The sequence below is a fragment of the Octopus sinensis genome, linkage group LG9 (assembly GCF_006345805.1).
Source record: "Octopus sinensis linkage group LG9, ASM634580v1, whole genome shotgun sequence".
NCBI classification, from domain to species: Eukaryota; Metazoa; Mollusca; class Cephalopoda; order Octopoda; family Octopodidae; genus Octopus; species Octopus sinensis.
The window spans coordinates 41,117,325-41,138,520 of NC_043005.1; the positions used below are offsets into that span (position 1 = coordinate 41,117,325).

At 37.2% G+C, this 21,196-nt stretch overlaps 1 protein-coding gene across 1 annotated transcript in view; it reads right to left on the reverse strand.

The window, feature by feature from the left end:
- Positions 1-21,196, reverse strand: part of LOC115215408 (dynein heavy chain 5, axonemal-like) — a 401,219-nt gene that overhangs the window by 47,917 nt on the left and 332,106 nt on the right. Inside the window, exons 75-78 of the mRNA XM_036505929.1 lie at positions 17,449-17,588; positions 13,469-13,633; positions 11,418-11,612; positions 6,264-6,414 (exon numbers count right to left, since the gene is read on the reverse strand). Coding sequence (XP_036361822.1) covers positions 6,264-6,414; positions 11,418-11,612; positions 13,469-13,633; positions 17,449-17,588 — 651 coding nt within the window. The remainder of the gene's footprint in view (positions 1-6,263; positions 6,415-11,417; positions 11,613-13,468; positions 13,634-17,448; positions 17,589-21,196) is intronic.

A 21,196-nucleotide genomic window follows, 5' to 3' on the forward strand; every position in this document is an offset into this window, starting at 1 on the left:
TATATATATGTATATATATATATATATAATATATATATATATATATATATATATATATATATATATATATATATATATATATATATATATATATTATATATATATATATTATATATATATATTTATATAGTGAAGGTGCATGGCCTAAGGTAAGTGTGTTGCACTCATGATCCTGAATTGTAGTTTCAATTCCTAGATCCGTGGTGCATTGCATTCTTGAGCAAAGCACTTCACCTCACATTGCTCTGTGATCACTTCGATGCCTGATGCATGATACACTGTGCACCTGTTTGGACAACAATGATTTGATATTGAGAGTGAACTTAATGTAGAGCACATATATTTGGTCACTATAAACAAATCATTTATGGAGATTGTTTAGCAGAAGATGAACACTCAAAATTGTCTGTGACAGGAGAGTCCACCGTCATATACATTACAGTGCTATAGATTCCATTTCAACCAGTTTTACCAATTGGTTTCATAGATGTGAGTTTTGGAAAAAAGAAAAATACAATCTTAGCACTCCACTCAACAGAGGGGCTTGGTTTGTGGGATGTTGTTTATCACAACATCCATGAATTGGATGTAACACTTCTTAAACTCCAGTGGCAAACAGCCATGTCCATACTCTTCCTACCAGCACTTCTGATGAGTGCCAAGGTGGTTGAAACTGACTGGCAAAGTTGGCTGTAATGAATCTATATTACTGTTTCGTGCAAATACACCCACTTCCACACACACGTATACCTCTATATTTGAGTGAGAAGTGCTTTTCTTTAATAAGAAAGCTCCAATTCAAGACATCTCCCTGCCACTTTATCATGCCATGTATTGTGCAAGTTTCACCTCTTTGACTCTGTATACAGTGCAGCATATCCACTATCAAAGGACTTTGAAAGACTGGTATGAATAATGTTAGTTTTGTGCAACTACAGAAATATTAGAGAGTACTGGTTACGAAAAGCATAAGGTGCAGGAGTGGCTATGTGGTAAGTAGCTTGCTAACCAACCACATGGTTCTGGGTTCAGTCCCACTGTGTGGCATGTTGGGCAAGTGTCTTCTGCTTTATCCCCGGGCTGACCAATGCCTTGTGAGTGGATTTGGTAGACGGAAACTGAAAGAAGCCTGTCGTATATATGTATATATATATATGTGTAAGTGTGTGTGTTTGTGTGTCTGTGTTTGTCCCCCTAGCATTGCTTGACAACCGATGCTGGTGTGTTTACGTCCCCGTCACTTAGTGGTTCGGCAAAAGAGACCGATAAAATAAGTACTAGGCTTACAAAGAACAAGTCCCGGGGTCGATTTGTTCGACTAAAGGCGGTGCTCCAGCATGGCCACAGTCAAATGACTGAAACAAGTAAAAGAGTAAAGTGTAAAAGAGTATGAAATGCATAAAGAGCTTGTTATGTTGGAAAGTCCTAGTGCATATTGTGAGAGACTCTTGTGCTATATGAATACTACTCAAGAGAGACTCTTGTACAATATGAATACAGTTACAATGTCTCAGTAACAAAAGAAGACCAAGATAACTGACAGAAGTATCACCACAGGTTTTAGGTTTATATCAGGTTCCTGTTTGGTTCTATGAATAACAAATGATCCAGTGCCACCTGTTACATAGTTTGGTCATTGGTAACTAAACCAGCACCTCACTAGGTTGCTAAAGACTAAGCAGAACAAAGACAAATCCTATAAAAGAAATTGATGAATCCCATGTAGAGTCAATGATTATCCAGCATTAGTGTGAGAGGAAACATAGAAATGTTTGAATTTGTGGCTGAGCATGCAGTAAAATGACTAGGAGTAACAGACCTCTAGTTCTAGTCAAAACATTCTTCTAGGAAAATGGAAAACTCCAAAATCAAACCTCATAATCTTGTGAGTTGACTTGTTTGGTTAAAACTAGAAGGAGGAATCCTAATGTATCTAATTACATGTGTACTACGTATGTATTTGACAATGAACACAGAAAGAAGACAGTACAGGATGGAAAAGTTTTAACAAATGCAGTATTAGTTTAATGCTTAAAAAGAAGGATATCTTGGATATTTTGGATACTGGTGCTTCATCAGAGAATATAAAGGAAAGAGAAAAGGTGATGGAAAAATATAAAGACTGGAAAAAGATGGTTACACTTACCTCCATATGTACGTGTGTGTGTGTGTGTGTGTGTGTGTAAAAATATATATATTGATAGAAAAATAAATAGATTGATAGATTGGTTGATAGATATACATAGATTGATGCATGCATACATACATACATACATACGTACATACGTACATACATACATACATGCATACATACATACATACATACATCATACATACATACATACATACATACATACATACATACATACATACATACATGTATTTGGCTCAAAACGTAAAACCACCTTTCTTTCCTTCCCTGATCATCTGCTAATACTTTACATGTACCACGTCCTCAGGTTGTTGTTTTTTGTGCTTGTTCTTTGTCTATTTGGATTGACTAAATATATCTCTCTCTCTATATATATATATATATATATACTTGCACATAGAAATGAAATATACAAGCACATAAGCAAAATGTAAATAAATAAATAAGTAAAGAGTACTCAGTACTCCAATCAGAATGAATATTTCATATGTTATTACTTTTCTATTATTACAGCTGGTTACTTTTCTATTATTTCAAGAAAATTCTATTAACCACACCAAGAACACCAAGTTCCAAAAATGAATTTAAGATTTTTGTGTTAGAGGATATTCAAAATAATGCAAAAGAAAAAAAAAAAAAACTTTCAATTTTCCTATAAATGACACAGACATAAATATTTCTGATTTCTGTTGTAGTGGAAAGGAAATTAAAGAGGAAAACATTTATGTAATAAATGTTATTAAGAATGCCAAAATTTTAGATTTCAAATTAAATAGAAATAAAAAACATAAATTGTTTTTTAAATATACCTCTTCCAGGAACATACCCAGTAATGAAAACACACCAGTGGCCAGTAAACATGGAAAGCATAGCCAATAAAAATTGTTTTAAAGAGTATACAAGGTGGCATCTCAGACTAGTTACGTTTTATTCTTTTATTCTTTTACTTGTTTCAGTCATTTGACTGCAGCCATGCTGGAGCACCACCTTTAGTTGAGTAAATAGACCCCAGGACTTATTCTTTGTAAGCCTAGTACTTATTCTATCTGTCTCTTTTGCTGAACCGCTAAGTTACTGGGACATAAACACACCAGCATCGGTTGTCAAGCAATGTTGGGGGGACAAACACAGACACACAAATGCACACACACACACATATACATATATATATATATATATACATATATACGACGGGCTTCTTTCAGTTTCCATCTACCAAATCCACTCACAAGGCTTTGGTTTGCCCAAGGCTATAGTAGAAGACACTTGCGCAAGGCACCACGCAGTGGGACTGAATCCGGAATCATGTGGTTGGTAAGCAAGCTACTTACCACACAGCCACTCCTGTTAAAATAAGTTTTAACATCATCTCCTTTGAAATAGTCACCCTTGCACAGCTATTCACCGGTCCCAGTGTTCCTGCTACTTTTTGAATCTAGTCTGGAAATTGTTTTCCATAAGTAAGTAGTAAACCTTCTGTGATTCACTCTGGATTTCAACAAAGGTGTTAAAATGGAGGCCTTTGAGCTGCATTTTCATTTTGAGGAAGAGATAGCAGTCTATAGTGCTGAATCTGGCTAACAGGCTGGGTGTAGGAGTGATACCACGTTTTTGGTGAGAAAGTCATGAGTGAGGAGAGCTCAGTGAAGAACCCAATTCTTTGCGCTCCACAGATCCGATTGTTTTTGCTAAATGTCCTCCTTCAAATGCTTCAAAACATCGCAGAAGAACTCTTGGTTGACAGTCTGGCTTTAGAGTGATGAATTCTTGATGCACAAAACCATATTACTGGGGGTGATGCTTGTGGCAGGTTTTCCAGATTGCTCATCACCTTCTAGGGACGTTCTTCCACTTTTGGAGCACCTGTGCCACTAAAAACATTGTGTATGACCCTTTGCCTTGTTGCCATAAGCTTGCCAAAGCATGCTCGATGTCTCTGTAGCAGACTTCCTAAGTTTAACACAAAATTTCATGCTGGTTCTTTGTTCCCTATCCATGAGAAAATCACAGACTACAGCATACACATGATCACCAAAACACAAATTTCACAACTTGTGAAGTAAACACAATGATGTTACTTGGCACACTGCATCATGAAGGTTACTGTTAGCCCTCACTGTATATGCAACTGTGTGGTGCCATCTGTTGGTATGCTACAGAACTAGTTCGGGAACTTTTTGATACCACCTCATAAGTGACATATGTCACATGAAAACAGTATATGACATGTGCCACTCACCAAGTAAAATCTATATATATAAAACTGTAGTTGTGTGAGTGTCTGTCCCCTTCGATTTAGATTCCTAACTACTCCCACATTTTGCGGTGCAGTTTAACCAAATTCGGGTATCTTGTAGTCGTGATTCATATCGAGCCCGTCTGGGTATTAGCGTGCGTCTACGATGAGTCTACGATTTTTAAAATAATTTAACATCATTTTTTATTCCATTTTAATGCATAATTTTTCGTGTGTCGATGGCGGCGGAGTTGGCGTCCACGCTCACACCTGTGTTGCTTCTCCCCCTTCTTCCCTCCTTCGTGAAGCTGTGGGGAAGGGAGTGTAAGGAAATCAACGTTGTAAAGCGTTGCCAAGGAGACCAGCGTTCTTTTAGAACAACGACTTCATGACTTGAAGACACCAAAACAGAAAATGTCTACGATGAGTCAACGATTTAAAAAAAATTTGCCATAATTTTTTTTCCATTTTTAATGCATTTTTTTTGCTATTTTTTGGCTATAACTCTCTAAAAATGCTTATATAGTTATTTCCCTTACAAACCCGAGCAACGCTGGGCGATACTGCTAGTTGTACATAAATGAGAAACTGACTGATATATGATTACATATCTTGTTAAAATTAGCAGCTATTCTACTTTATTATCATTAAAGAATAATGAAGGAGACACTGGGTGATACAATCCTAGATACACTATGTCTTGAAAAAGAAGTGCAGGGTGTTTATAGCTGAAATGTCTTTGATTGTAAGTTTACTCATAGTTTTCCAATAGATAACATGTCTGTTTTATAAAATGTAAATTTTTAGATAAGTTTTATTTTATCATTAAAGATTTTATTCTTTGCTGTATGTATTCATATTTTACACTATTCAACTTTCTTTAAGCTCATTATACAGTACTTAGAGTACTTAGAGAAAGCATATGGCTTTGTGGTTAGGGGTATTCAGCTCATGATTGTAAGGTTGTGAGTTCGATTCTTGGTGGAGTGTTGTGTCTTTGAGCAACTCTTTATTTCACATTGCTCTAGTCTGCTCAGTTGGCAAAAGTGAATTGTACTTATAATTGAACGGGCCAGTCATGTCACATTTTATTTCACAATGAATTGCCTTAAGAACTACATTAAGGGGACACATGTTTGTGGAGTGTTCAGTCACTTGCACATTAATTTCAGACGCAGGCTTTTCTGTTGATCGGATTAACTGGAAGACTCACTGTTGTAATGTATAGAGGAACATTTATAAATTCACATTTCATTTTGCTTTAATTTTACAGCAACTTAGACAATATTTATTTGTATCTATTGCTGAAAATTATATAGAAATTTTGAAAATTAGGTTTCTATATCAATTTAAAACTTCTTTATCATCTTTATATAGAAATATTGAATTACAAGGAATTGTTTATTCACAAAAGGTGTATATTAGCAAATCTCTTAAATGTTTACAGGCATATGTTAGAAGACAGCTCATTTTGTCATTTGGGCTTATGAGGTTGTCAGGAGAAATAAATCAAAAGGCATATAATGTTAATACTTATTTGAAAGAGGGACAAACTCAGGTTGTTTGCTAATGAAAAGCTCATAGGAGAATTGATATGGTTGTACGCAATGAGGATTTTGTACTCGGCGGTTTTATAATTAAAATTTTGATGCTGACCTACAGAACATGATACTGTTTTGAGCCAGTAACATGAAAAGTGAAGCGAGATTTTGTATGGTTTAAATAAAAAGGAAAAAAGTGCAAAACCAAACATAAAATACTGTAAAGAATCTGGTGTAGACTTCTTCAGTTGCATTCAGGAGATAAAACTTAAAAGGAAAAAAAAAACGAGAAACATATTGAGAATGTAAAATAAGAGAGAATGAAAGTCGTTACCAGTGTAAAAGTTGAATGAATCCAACAGTATTGATTCACAGAACCAGACTTTAGCATATGTGTTCAATAGACGTTTATCATAATCATCAGTCACGCGCCCACCGTACTGTACTTCTCCAATCATATAACGCACTGTTGTCCAAGAGACACCCTGGGGGATAAAGAAGTAATCAAAGCTCCATTTTGTTACGATAAAAGACAAAGTCTGAAAAACATTGATCAATTGATAGGTGAAATGTAGTTAAATACAAATTGTCCAGTAATTGAATGGGATATTAGTTAACAATTTCAATGGTTTATGCATGATAACTGTTCCTGCACACCTTTCAACAAATATTGATCTCAGTTTAGCAGGGATGCGGTAGGGGAAATGTCTCATTTGCATACATTGCTACACCTATACCAAGACAATTGTCAAATGACCATTGTTGGCTTATTGATTTTTAGTTTCTTTCACATAGCTCTGTATGCTTCATCCAATATATATATGTTACACGAGTTACACTTTAAAGAAACATACATGCTCAGCATCCCAATCTCTAAGACTGGAATGTTGAGAATGAGTGTTTTCCAGTGACTTAGTCTGGGACTCAAAGCTTTATTGTCTGAGCAGTTTTCTAGTCATGCCCAGCCTAATATTTAACACATAAGTGTGGCCCTAATATTTAACACTTAGAATACACAGCCTTCATTTCAAAGAGATTAGAGAGTTTTCTGGAGGGAAACAAACATGGCTATTATATCTATTTAAGGATCTTCTTCAATGGCTGCTGCGCCATAGAATGGGATTCACATTGTGAGGCACATCATCATCATCACCACCACCACCACCACCACCACCACCGCCACCACCACCACCACCACTACCATCCTCACTATCATCCCCACTATCATCATAATCATCACCACCAGCAGCACCACCACCACCAACAACAACAAAACCATGACCACGACCTCAACCACGACAACCACAATGACGACCACATCATCATCATCATCATCATTTAATGTCCGTTTTCCATTCTGGCATGGATCAGACAGTATGACCAAAGCTGCCAAGCAGGAGAGCTGCACCAAGCTCCAGTCCGATTTAAGCTTGGTTTCTACAGCTAGATGCCCTTCCTAATGCCAACCCTTTACGTTACAAAGTGTTCTGGGTGCCTTATACATGGCACCAGCACATCTATTTTTATTTGGATGTTCACAGGTTTCCAGCCAACATATTACTTCTACAGCAGTACCTGTCTAAGCTACATAAATAAGATATTTTAATTTGGAAATATCTAGTAGATTCAGTAATTATCATAGTAATCTAATGACATAGATGCGATGTCTGAGTGTCACAGAAACAAACAAGACCATCAATATCATTACACAGGTATTGACAATGTGACATCTAATACATTATTTTAGCATTTTTACTAATTGGAAATTTCAATTTTCCAAGTGCCATTGTTTCAAATTACTGTTGCTATGAAGGCAATAACAAATAAAATACACACTCACATACATACACATAACACAACACACATTTATGCATGTACACATACTCACATAGACACACAAATATTTATGTCTGCATACGCATTTACATAGACAGAAACAGCTAATGTTCAGTTATATTTACTAAAATTACAAACGAAATAAACAGATCTTTTTTAGTGTTTTGACTACATGTGTCATGTACACACACAGATACATGCACATAAACACACATTGGGTGAACAATGTGTGCGTGTGTGTATGTGTGAGTAAAAATAGCTACCACAATTATATATATATTTCATCATCATCATCATCATATATATATATATATATATATATATATATATGCACACACGAGTGAGTAGACAAACGAAAGAAGGGAACTCAACACATCTTATTGGGAGTTACATGCATGGATAAAAACAGCTGGATTCAAATCCTTGGTACTCTGTGTTTCAAGTGTCTTGCTAGTCATTGGAGTTTGAATGGTCAACTCCAATGACCGAAGTCTAGTGACACACTTGAAACTCAGAGTACCAAGGAGTTTGAATCAAACTGTTCTGATCCATACATATATATACATAAAGCCCCATTTGAGTGTTCCCACTGCCAGGAGTGCCTGACTGGCTCCCATGCTGGTGGCACATAAAAAGCACCCACTATACTCTCAGATTGGTTGGCATTAGGAAGGGCATCCAGTTGTTGAAACCTTGCCAAATCAGATTGGAGCCTGGTGCAGCCTCTTGGCTTGTCAGTTCTCAGTTAAACCATCCAACCCATGCTAGCATGGAAAGCAGACATTAAATGATGATGATGATGATGATGATGACAATGATGATATATTAATACATACATAATTTGTGTAGCTATAGTGTTCTATAGTTAGTTATTAGTTGTCTTCTAGTAAGAGTGTATATTAAAGCAGTATACAGCATAATTACTGTTAAAATACTTTCAGTAGTGGACACAAGTAGAACAATCTATCAATTTTGATAGTTTTGATCATGGTTGGTGGTGCTGTAGTAGTTTTGTATATGTCATTGTTATGATTTTGTTGGCGTTAGTTTGGGCTGTGGTTGGCATTGTGGTGGTGGTCATGGAAGCACGTGGCTTAGTGGTTAGGATGTTGGACTCATGATTGCAAAATTGTGGTTTCGATTGCTGGACTGGGTGACATGTTGTGTTCTTGAGAAAAACACTTCCTTTCATTTGTTCCGGTCCACCCAACTGGCAAAAATGAATAGTTTTGCAATGGACTGGTATCCCATCCATATGGGGAATTTAAATGCCATGAAACCAGGAAATCGGCCTTTATGAGTTGGTATGACTTGAGAAAGTAACTTTAACTTTAAGGCGGTGGTAGTGGTGGTGGTTGTGGTTGGTATTTTTGCTTTGGATATGGCTGTGGTTAGTGGTGTTGAGACCTTGGTAGGTGTTGCTGTGGCTATAATAGGTGTTGCTATGGCACATAAACTTGGATTGTGGTTCTTGTTTATCCCAGGCAGGATCCAACTCAGCAGACCCATGATCAAAGAGGTTCCTTCGAGCTCAGTTATGATAATAATAATCTTTTCTGCTATAGGCACAAGACCTCGAATTCGTGGGGAGGGGGATAGTCGACTCAAGTACTTAACTGGTACTTAATTTATCAACCCTGAAAGGTTAAAGGCAAAATTGACCTCAGTGGAATTTTAACTCAGAACATTCAACATCTATTTACCACCAGGGCAAAGAGTGAGGGGGACAATACAAACCAGACCTAAAGCGTAGAGGGTTACATATAATGAAATGATAAAATAAATAAATTAATTAATTAATTAAAAAATAAGTGTACATGGTATACAATGAAAAGGAAGGGAAATAAACATAGTATACAGAGGTTTAAAATATGGGGTGAGATAATAGAGATGTAGTCCTCCTGATAGAGGATGAGCTCTAGAGATAATCAAGAAACCCCACTGTCCAAGACCTTCCAGAACACCAGGGGTAAGTGCCCTCTACAATTCCTTTTTCCCAACTCACAGGTCTACATTTAGAGAGGTACTATCCATTCTTGCCAATAATAATAATAACACCAATGCAGTTCTAGGTAGTGGCTCTCATGGATTCTGATCTTAACTGATTGGTAGAATTATCATGTATATGATTTGTCTTAGTGTAAAAGATGGGCTACAGCAAATATTCTGCTCAGTACCCTATATTTGCTTGTCAGTTATTTGAGCTACACCAGTTGAGCATGTCCCTTAATGATTACTGATATATGTGTCTCTGACCATGAGCAGGAGTAGTGGAGGAGCATCATAGCCATATGTTGAGGGGAATTCTTTAGAGTTTTAATAATTCACCCCTGGAAACATGGATGTTTTGTTCATTTTCCTTCAACAACCTTTATTCAGGGATATTTTGAGCAGCATGGGCTACTTGAGCTGAAGAAAATTCTAACAGGGTTCCACCTGCATGGTCATTTACTGTTTATCTTGATATAAGATCATCATGTTGCTCGCATTTGGTTGTGATGCATGTGCCTAATGCACTCTTATCAGGAGGTAGTCACGATGGGCATATTGGGCTTCATATATTTGTACCCCAGTGTCACTTTGATGGCATGCTCTGCTCTCTCACTCAATAATAATAATAATAATAATAATAGTACCAGGCAGTGGCTCTCATGGCTTCTGATCTTAACTGATTGGAAGTGTTATCATGTACATTGTTTTGTCTTGGTATAAAAGATGGGCTACAGCAAATATTCTGCTCAATACCACAGATTTGCTTGTCAGTTGTTTGACCTTAACCAGTTGAGCATGTCCCTTAGTGGCTGACGATATGTGCATCTCTGATCACGAGCAGAAGTAGTGGGGGAGCATCATAGCCATATGTTGAGAGGGATTCTTTGGGGTTTGAATAATTCACCTCTGGAAACATGGGTGGTTCTTTCAACATCCTTAAACAACCCTTATTCAGGGACCTTTTGAGCGGGATGGGCTACTCAACCTGAAGAAAATTCTAACTGGGCCCCACCTGCAAGGTCATGTGCTGTTTATCTTGATATGAGATCACCATGTCGCGCACATATGGTTGTGATGCATGTGCCTGGTGTACCTTTATCAGACGGGTAGTCATGATGGGTATATTGGGCTTTGTATATTTTACCTCAGTGTCACTTTGATGGCATGCACTGCTCTCTCACTCAATAATAATAATAATAATGATAATAATGATAATGATAATAATAATAATAATAATAATAATAATAATAATAATAATAATAATAATAAGAAGAAGAAGAAGAAGAAGAAGAAGAAGAAGAAGAACAACAACAACAACAACAACACCACCACCACCACCACCACCACCAATAGTATTGTAGCTATGATTATTGAATTCCTCGGTCTTCATTCAGTAGGCTTAGAGTCATTGGCATGTCAGCCATTGGCAAATTCATCATTTTTTTTTCAGACATAGTGTCTCTATTATATTTGCTTTTTAAAGAAAGTAGTATGTGATTTGAGGGAGATTTGAAATTTGCTTTTTATTTCCTGCAGGTCAAGCAATTGTTGATTCATGATTGTTATTAATACTGTTGTGCTTATCGTTACTCTGATTATTGCTAGTGTTCTTTTTTGATTGCTGATATATTTGTCAGGTACACATAGAAAATAGCCTTACTTTCTTCATGTCAAGATCATCCAGATGGCTTTGTATAAACTGGACTGTGGCACTGAAGTCAGCTTGGTTAAATTCATAAGGAATGTTCCATCCGATGGGACCAAACTTGCGTCTCTCCTGTACTGTCGTGTGAAGGAATGCAACACTATACAACATTGGTTTCCACATTGGGAGATTATTGATGTCAAGTTGCTCCTTAAAAAAAACAAAAAAAAAATTTAAATAATTGCTATTAAATGTAGGAATTGGTGATGAGGAGAAAACAAAATACATGTGTTATAAATCTTTTATTCCTTTACTTGTTTCAGTCGTTTGACTGTGGCCATGCTGGAGCATTGCCTTGAAGAATTTTGGGGTTTTTTTTTCAAGCCTGGTACTTACTCTATTGGTTCCTTTTGCTGAACCACTAAGTTATGGGAATATAAACACACCAAGACTGGTTGACAAGCAGTGACATGGGGACAAACACAGACACAAACACACACACACACACACACACACACACACACACACACACACACACACACACACACACACACACACACACACACACACACAATGGGCATCTTTCAGTTTCCATCTACCAAATCCACTCACATGGCTTTGCTCAGCCCAAGCTTATGGTAGAAGACACTCACCCAAGGTGCCATGCAGTGGGTCTAAACCTGGGAACCATGTAGTTGGAAGCAAACTTCTTACAACACAGCCACACTTGCACCTTCATATATATATATATATATATACATACATATATATACACACACACACATGCGATGGGCTTCTTTGACTTTTCTATCTACCAAATCCAATCACAGGTCTTTGGATGGCCCGAGGTTATAGTAGAGAACACATACCCTAGGTGTCACACACTAGAGCTGAACCCAGGACTGTGTAGTTGTGAAGCAAATGTCTTACCATACACCCATCATGATTACTTTCTATGTGATCTGGTATCCACAATCTTCCAGTGCAATGGAGAGAAAGTGGTTGTCTTGGAAGTAAAGGATATTACAGGGTGTGACACAATGTAAATAATTGTGTGTATGTTTGTGTGTGTGTGTGTGTGTGTGTTTTTGTGTGTATGAGTGAGAGAGAGAGAAAGAGAGAGAGGAAATGACTGCAGTATTTGACTGATACTATGGGCATACACGTTTTTATCTTTTATTGTCTGTTATTCTAGACACTGGACTGCAGCCATGCTGGAGCACTGCTTTGAAGGGTTTAGTCAAACACATTAACCCAGTATTTATTTTTTTAAAGTCTAGTGCTTATTCCATTGGTCTCTTTTGTCCCAAATTATTAAATTATAGGGACATAAGCAAATCAACACAGATCGTCAAACAGGGCAAGGACAGGAGGGGGGAAACATACTCAAACACAAAACATACACACATACATATACAAGATTCTCTCAGTTTCTATCAACCAAATTCATTCATTAGGCATTCCTGGCTTGGGATACTATTGTAGAAGACACTTGCTTAAGGTGCCACACAGTAGGACTGAACCCAAAACGGTATGGTCATAACATGAGCTTCTTAACTACACATCTTTACCTATTTTTATTTGATAACAAGATTTCAGATTTGGTGTTATAAGAATTTTACTGAATTGGAAGTGAAAGTGTCATAAACAAATTTGTATTGATGTACCCACTGCGTGGCACTTTGGGTAGGTGTCTTCTGCTATAGCCCCGAGCCGACCGAAGCTTTGTGATTGAATTCGGCAGGTGGAAGTTACTGCCGTGTGTGTATATGTGCGTGTAGGTGCTTGTGCCTCTCCCAAAGAGAGAGAGGGTACCAGATGACATAATAGAAATGAGACTGAAAATATATATTGAGCGAAGAATGGTGGTGAAAGTAGACTGCAGAGAAAATAGTACTGAAACTATGTGAAAACTGTATGCATTGTCACTCTGAAAGTTGATATAAAAGGGAGATTTTAAGAGGCAGAGAATAAGCATTGATAGAATATATTAAATAAAATCGGGGAATATAGAACAAAAATGGTGTCCATGAAATGAAAATGCTAAAATTAAGTGTTTGCTTTACCTGACTAATCCCTGCGTATGTTCTCTTCAAGCTGGCTTTAACTCCTTGGGGAGGTTCATTTGTGAACTTTATCGATGCTTGTAAAAGGTTTATAGGGAATTTTGGATGTTCTTCAGTTGTTAACCAGCAGCGGAAATTGTCATGCGTGTTTTCCCCGCATGTTACCTTAAAAGAAAGAATAAATAAATAAAAGCCAAATGTATGCATGTGTATTAATGTGTGTGTAAATATATCCTCCTCCTCCTCCTCACCACCACCACCACCACTACCACCACCACCACCACCACCACCACCACCACCACCACCACCACCAGCACTAGCACCACCACCATCATCATCATCAACATCATCATTTAATGTCCATCTTCAATGCATGAATATATGTTCGTATGCATATATATATATATATAATTTAATTAGAGGTTGTGTTAACCCTATGAAGGAATGGTTTCATCCAAGGAAATATTGGTTCAATTCTTAGTATTTTTGCTGTTAATAATAAATGAATAAATGATTATTAAATTCCCAATCTCAATTTTCTTCTTTCAAATGAATATATATTATATATATAATCAAAATAAGCAACAAGAATATATATATATATATATATATATATATACAGGGTAAGGGTAAAGACTCCCTTCGGATTGCATCTGGAAAGTTCCCTTCCACAAGTCTGAGAATATGTGTTTATGGAAGTTACCCATGCATGCCAGCCTCCCCTCTCCATGTCACCAATGTTATCCAAGGGAAAGGCAAAAGTTGATACAGCTTGGCACCAGTGATGTTGCAACTCATTTCTACAGTTGTTTGAACTGGAGCGATGTGAAATAAAGTGTCTTGCTCAAGAACACAACACAAACCCAGTCTGGGGATCAAACTCACTACCTCATGGTTGTGAGTCTGATACTGTAACTACTGAGCTACATATGTCATTATAGATTAATTCGCTACCAGAATGATCTTCCATTTTCCTTCTGTTCTGTTTCATTTTTTTTATAGAAAGAAAAAGAACTGAAATATTTGATTCAGAATCTTAAAAGTTTGGAACTTCTATAGTTTGTTGAGTGTTTATATGATTTAGCAGATTAAAGCATCTAATCTATAAATAAGAAGATTTAATAAAGTTGACACCCTCAAGATATCATACAAAGATGGATTTGGTGTTTTAGCAGATTAAAAGCCTGAGACCTAAAATTAATTGATTTTGATAACGTATGTCATACACATTGCACTGAGATCATTATGACAGACAACATCTTTGATGATCAAAGAGGGAACCTCTGAGAAGTTAGCTGACTAGCTAGAATTAGTAAGTCAAATTTTCTCAAATTGTAAAAGAAAAATGTTGATTTAGGTATCCATGATGTAGAAAAAGATGACATGCTTTGGTCTTAACTTTTTAGATTTCACATTATTCTGTGAAATGTAATGCTTATTTATTCACATTGTTTTGAATTAATCAGGTATTATCTTGTGGCTTTGAGACCTCGATGATGTGATTTTTTATTTTTTTAAATGGTATTGTAAGGTAAGTGGGACAAGCCAGGTCTGTCCAGTTTGAACACAAAACACTATTTTGGCTGCATACGACCAGTTTAAATTCTAAAGGGTTAAATGTCTTTGATCATAGATCTATGCAACTTTGCTGATAAGGCTAACTATGGACTATGGGAGTCTCTCAGGAGTTGCTTGATCTTCTAAAAATAAAAGAGATACAGATCTGGATACAGTAAATAAAATTAAAGATTTAAGTGCAATAATGAGTAGTGATCTCATTTTTTTTTCAGAATATTGTATTAATAGCACTAGAAAAGATGATAGAAGAAGCAATTACCTGTTCAGATTAGATTATTTATAATAAAGAAAAAAAATTTTTTCTTTATAAAATGTTTTAATCTATTTATTCAACTCATTTTTTAATATGCATCTTATATTTGGCTTCCTCATTTTATAAAAAAATATCCACCTAATTGAATCTATCCAAAGACTCAGAATTCCTGGAATAAAATACACTATTTTGACAATTTGATGCAACCAAATCAGAATACACTAGAGTGCTGTAAAATTAAAGCAAACCTCATCATGGTTTACCATGTATGGAATGTTGATCTTAAATTCGATGATTTTTGCTTTTTTTTGCTTTTAATAAAATGTGGCCATTGCCAGTACTGCCTGATTGGCCCTCGTGCCAGTGACACATAAAAGCATCCACTACACTCTCGGAGTGGTTGGCATTAGGAAGGTCATCCAGCTGTAGAAACTCTGCCAGATCAAGATTGGAGCCTGGTGCAGCCATCTGTTTCGCCAGTCCCCAGTCAAATCGTCCAACCCATGCTAGCATGGAAAGCGGACGTTAAACAATGATAATGATGATGATGATGATGATGATGATGAGAAAATTGATATATTGGATTGAAATTGGTGCAAGAATATAACCAAATAAGCACTTCTTTTCTCTTCAACCAATCAAAGTTTGGGAATGTTTTCAAATCTGAACTTGTTTTAGCTCCAAGGCTTAAATTTAGTATCAAGTTAATTGGATAATGTGAATCCTATACTTTTAGGAAATATAATAGTGATAAATATCATAAAATTTCATTTATAAATATAATACATAAGTGTATTACTTGATTTGTTGTATTTTGTGCAGGAAATAATTTGACTGGAAATGGTGCACACTTTATCAATTCAAATCTAAACAACACACAAAAGATTAAGCTGGCATAATCCTTAGCCTACCAAGCAAAATGCTCTGTGGCATTTTGTCTGTCTTTGCATTCTGAGTTCAAATTCCCTGAGGTCGATTTTATCTTTCATTCTTTTGGGGTTGATAAAATTAGTAGCAGTTGAGCACTGGGTCAATGTAATCAACTTACTCCACCCCTGCAATTACTGGCCTTGTGCCAAAATTTGAAACCAATATCATCAAAATTTGAAACCAATATTATCAAATTTTAAAGTGGTAAGCTGGCAGAATCATTAGCATGTCATGTGAAATGCTTAGTATTATTTTGTCCATCTTTACATTCCAAGTTCAAATGCCATTGAAGCTGACTTTGCCATTCAGTACTAGTTGAGTACTGGGATCAATGTAACCAGCTTACTCAGCCCCTTGAAATTGTTGGTTTTTGTGTCAACATTTGAAAACCAATATTATTAAATTATAAAAGTATTTTCTATGTCATTAATGCCAACTTCAGTGATCCACAATTACATTGGGTCGGACGTTGGGCCTCACAGAGGCAATGACGAAAGACCGAGATCTCTGTGACTACGAAGACCTGACAAATTACGTTAGTTCATGGCTGTTTCCTGCACCAGTTTCAGATAGCAGCTCCAGCCCATCCAAAGTACCTTGTATCGCAAAATGGCCTGCTGTGCTTACCTTGGATCATAGGGTGACCTGCTGTGCTTGAGGAAACCTATTGAGTCAAGTACGTACATCAACATCAAAATAAAAAATCAAATGGAAATTGTAGTTGTGATACTTGTGCCAGTGGAACGCAAAAAGCACCAACCGATCATGGTTGCTGCCTGCCTCCCCTGGCACCTGTGCCAGTGGCACGTAAAAAGCACCCACTACACTCACAGAGTGATTGGTGTTAGAAAGGGCATCCAGCTGTAGAAACACTGTCAGATCAGACTGGAGCCAAGTGCAGCCTTCTGGCTTCCCAGACTCTGGTCGAACTGTCCAACCCATGCTAGCATGGAAAACGGACGTTAAACAATGATGATGATGATGATGATGATGATGATTTATGGCTATTTACTGTAATTTGATTGTTTTACTTTTTTGACAATAGATGTTCTTTTTTGGGGACTACAAATGATAATGAACTTAAACTACAATAATAACTACAAATGATATTAAACTGAACAAACATTACAAAAACATAATCTTCCAACTACATCAACAAAGTAATTGGATTCAACACTTTCAAACAGACTACTAAAATATAAATAATATCAATACTCACTGTGTTCAGTAATTCCTCCATGAAATCCAGTCCAAGATGACAGTTTTGCAAGAGCACCCATTGTCCATCTTGCATTGAACCTTGTAATAACCTTCGAGCGTGGATATCTTGTCCTTGGCCCATCGAGATAGCATCACATTCTGGGGGTGAAAACATAAGTGATTTTAAGTTTGTGAAAAGTACCAACAGCAGCAATTACTACATTAATTAGGGAACTGCTTAGCAATTTCTCAATCTACAAAAAATAATTAAATTTCCATTAAAATACACCAAACCATCAGGAAGTGGAGGCACATGGCCTAGTGGTTAGAGCATCGTATTCGCGGTTGAGGGATCATGAATTCAAATCTCAAACCAGGCAACGTGTGTGTTTATGAGCGAAACACCTAAGCTCCATGCGGCTCCGGCAGAAGGTAATGGTGAACTTCTGCTGACTCTTTCGCCACAACTTTCTCTCACTCTTTCCTCCTGCATCTTGCAGCTCACCTGCGATAGACTGGCGTCCCATCCAGGTGGGGAACCTATACACCAAGGAAACCAGGAACCCAGCCCTTATGAGCCAAGCATGGCTCGAGAAAGAACAAACTATCAGAAAGGATACATTAGATGATGTTATCCTTGATGCACCTGAAATGAAAGATGCCAATGACTGGAATGCCCTTGATTATGGGTTTATTTCATTTAGAATTGGCACCAGATCATCCAGAAATAGGTACCATATAACTGGGCATTTATATATTGAATGAGACTATATAGCAGCAACAGCAGTAACAATTAAGTAACAATTAGCGGTTAGTACAGTAATTACCTTTCAGAATATCAATAACAACAACAAGACTGCCACTCAGTCAGTTATGACCATGAGTGTTCCAGTTGATTTGATCAATAGAATAGCCTGCTTATGAAATTAACGCACAAGTGGCTAAGCACTCCACAGACATGTGTGTATCCTTAACATAAGTTTTCATTGAGATTTAGCATGACAAAGAATGTGATAAAGCTAACCCTTTGAAATACAAACTAATCATCTCATCAATTAAATTTGCTTTCTATGCTGGCATGGGTTGGATGATAATCCCAATCTGAGGCAGTTCTTATTTGGAGTTACATTCTTCATAGATGGGTCAGGGACAATGTCATGCTCATAAGCTTAACTGCTGCTGCTGTTGTTGTTGTTGTTAAGCAACAAGACGGGTAAGGGTGATTAGGTGATGGTCTAGAGCTTAGGGGCAGGAGACCTCAGACCCTGGAAAAAAAAACAACTTTGGTCGTCTTGTTGTAGTCGAGGGCTCTTCGTTGACGCCCGACACCACTGGGAGGTGGCCCTTGAAGTTGCTGGAAATGGGGATCTCCAGGTCCAAATTCTTGAATGGCTGCTGCTGCTGCTGCTGCTGCCGACACTGTTGGTGCTGTTGTTGTTGTTACTGCAATAATAGCAGGTGGCTTCTAATTCTTTGATAGGACCAAACAAAATGATCAGTTGATGTTTGATCAACAGCACAGTTCAGTTAGAACTAACCTGGTTACCTAAAAGCAGCAACGGCAGTGCCAGCAGCACTGGCAGCACCAGCACCAGCAGAAGCAGCAAAATGAGAAACAATAGTAAAAACAAAAAATATCAGGAACAAACAGCAGAAATAGCAACAAGAACAATGGATGTAATGTTATAAATAGCAAAGAAGAAAAAAAAAAGTTGCATAAATAGACAAAAGAAAAACACCACCACCGCTTCCACCCCTTCTGCACCGTTATTATAACACCCCCTACTCCAATAAGGAATCTCTCCTCAATATTTGAAGGAATGGTATGGCCTGTTTTCAGCATCAACATCATCAATAAGACCATAACTATCATCCCTCTCATCATCAACAAGACCACCCCCATCACCACCACCACCACCACCACCACCGCCACCACCATCACCACCACCATCAACCATGTGGCCTTGGGTTCTTTGTAAGTAGAAAAAAAGATGGGGTGGTCACATCTGGAATGCCTTTGATCATAGATTAGCTAAATTAAGGTTGAAATAGGACTAAATAACAACAACAGCAACAAAAACACTAACAACATCAATTAAGACTATTATAAACAACAATAATAAAAATATTGATATTACTGTTCAAAACAATGTATGCTGCCATCCCGACCACGACCGCCACTATGACCACACCATGATGACGGTCACCACCACCACCACCACCACCTTCACATTCATCACCTCCACCACCTCCCCCAATAATATCAATACAGCTACAACAACAAAAACCTTACTGCTATAAATAACCAAGAAGATGTTCCAAAGAAGAGATGTCTGAGCAGAAATAATTAAATGAAACAGGCTTAATTAATGAGATACATAAGGAAAACATTATACACAAACACACAAACACGTAATTAGTCTTTCTTCCTCAGAATCTAAATGAACCAGTGCGTGTCTATGTGTGTGGTGTTTATGTGGGATGTGCTTATGCAATATATTTGTAAGCAATCATGAATAAATACTTATGATGTACAATATGTAATATGTGATAAATATATATGTGTGTGTGTGTGTGTATGTTTATGCATGTGTGTATATATGTTTATATATGTGTGTGTCTATATATATATATATACACACATATTCAATTTGACGACTCCACTAGAATGGACGAAAGCGCTGATATATATGATGTATAAAAACATGTAACATACTAATAAATATCTGTAAATATAAAACCATCCGAATTTCTGAGTACCTCATTTCTTCTAATATAAAATACCTGTACATCATCTCCAAACCTTCTTATATATATATGCATAAAAATATATACACAAACCCACATGTATGTATAGGTGCAGGCATGGCTATGTGGTAAGAAGCTTGCTTCCCAACCACGTGACACCAGGTTCAGTCCCATTGTGTGGCATGTTGGGGATGTGTCTTCTACAATAGTCTCAAGCTGACCAACGCTTGTGGATAGATTTGGTAGACAGAAGCTGAAAAGATCCCATCGTATATGTGTGTGTGTGTGTGTGTGTGTCTTTGTGTCTGTGTTTGCCCAACCACTTGAGAACTAGTGTTGGTGTGGTTATGTCTTGTAACGTAGCAGTTCAGCAAAGGAGACTGATTAAATAAGTACAACACTTAAAAAAAATATGTGCTGAGATCAATTCATTCAACTAAAATTCTTCAAGGTGGTGCCCCAGCATGGCTGCAGTCAAGTGACTGAAACATCAAGTATATATATATATATATATATACTCTTTTACTCTTTTACTTGTTTCAGTCATTTGACTGCGGCCATGCTGGAGCACCGCCCTTTAATTGAGCAACTCGACCCCGGGACTTATTCTTTTGTAAGCCCAGTACTTATTCTATCGGTTTTTTTTTGCCGAACCGCTAAGTGATGGGGACATAAACACACCAGCATCGGTTGTCAAGCAATGCTAGGGGACAAACACAGACACATAAACACACACATGTATATATATATATATACATATATACGACGGGCTTCTTTCAGTTTCCGTCTACCAAATCCACTCACAAGGCATTGGTCGGCCCGAGGCTATAGTAGAAGACACTTGCCCAAGGTGCCACACAGTGGGACTGAATCCGGAACCATGTGGTTGGTAGACAAGCTACTTACCATACAGCCAATATGTGACAATTATTCGGTAGCCATGATAAAACTCTGAGTTTTGGATGCCGAGGTGGAAATCCACACCACCATCTCTTCAGTTATCCGGCCATCGGAAAAAA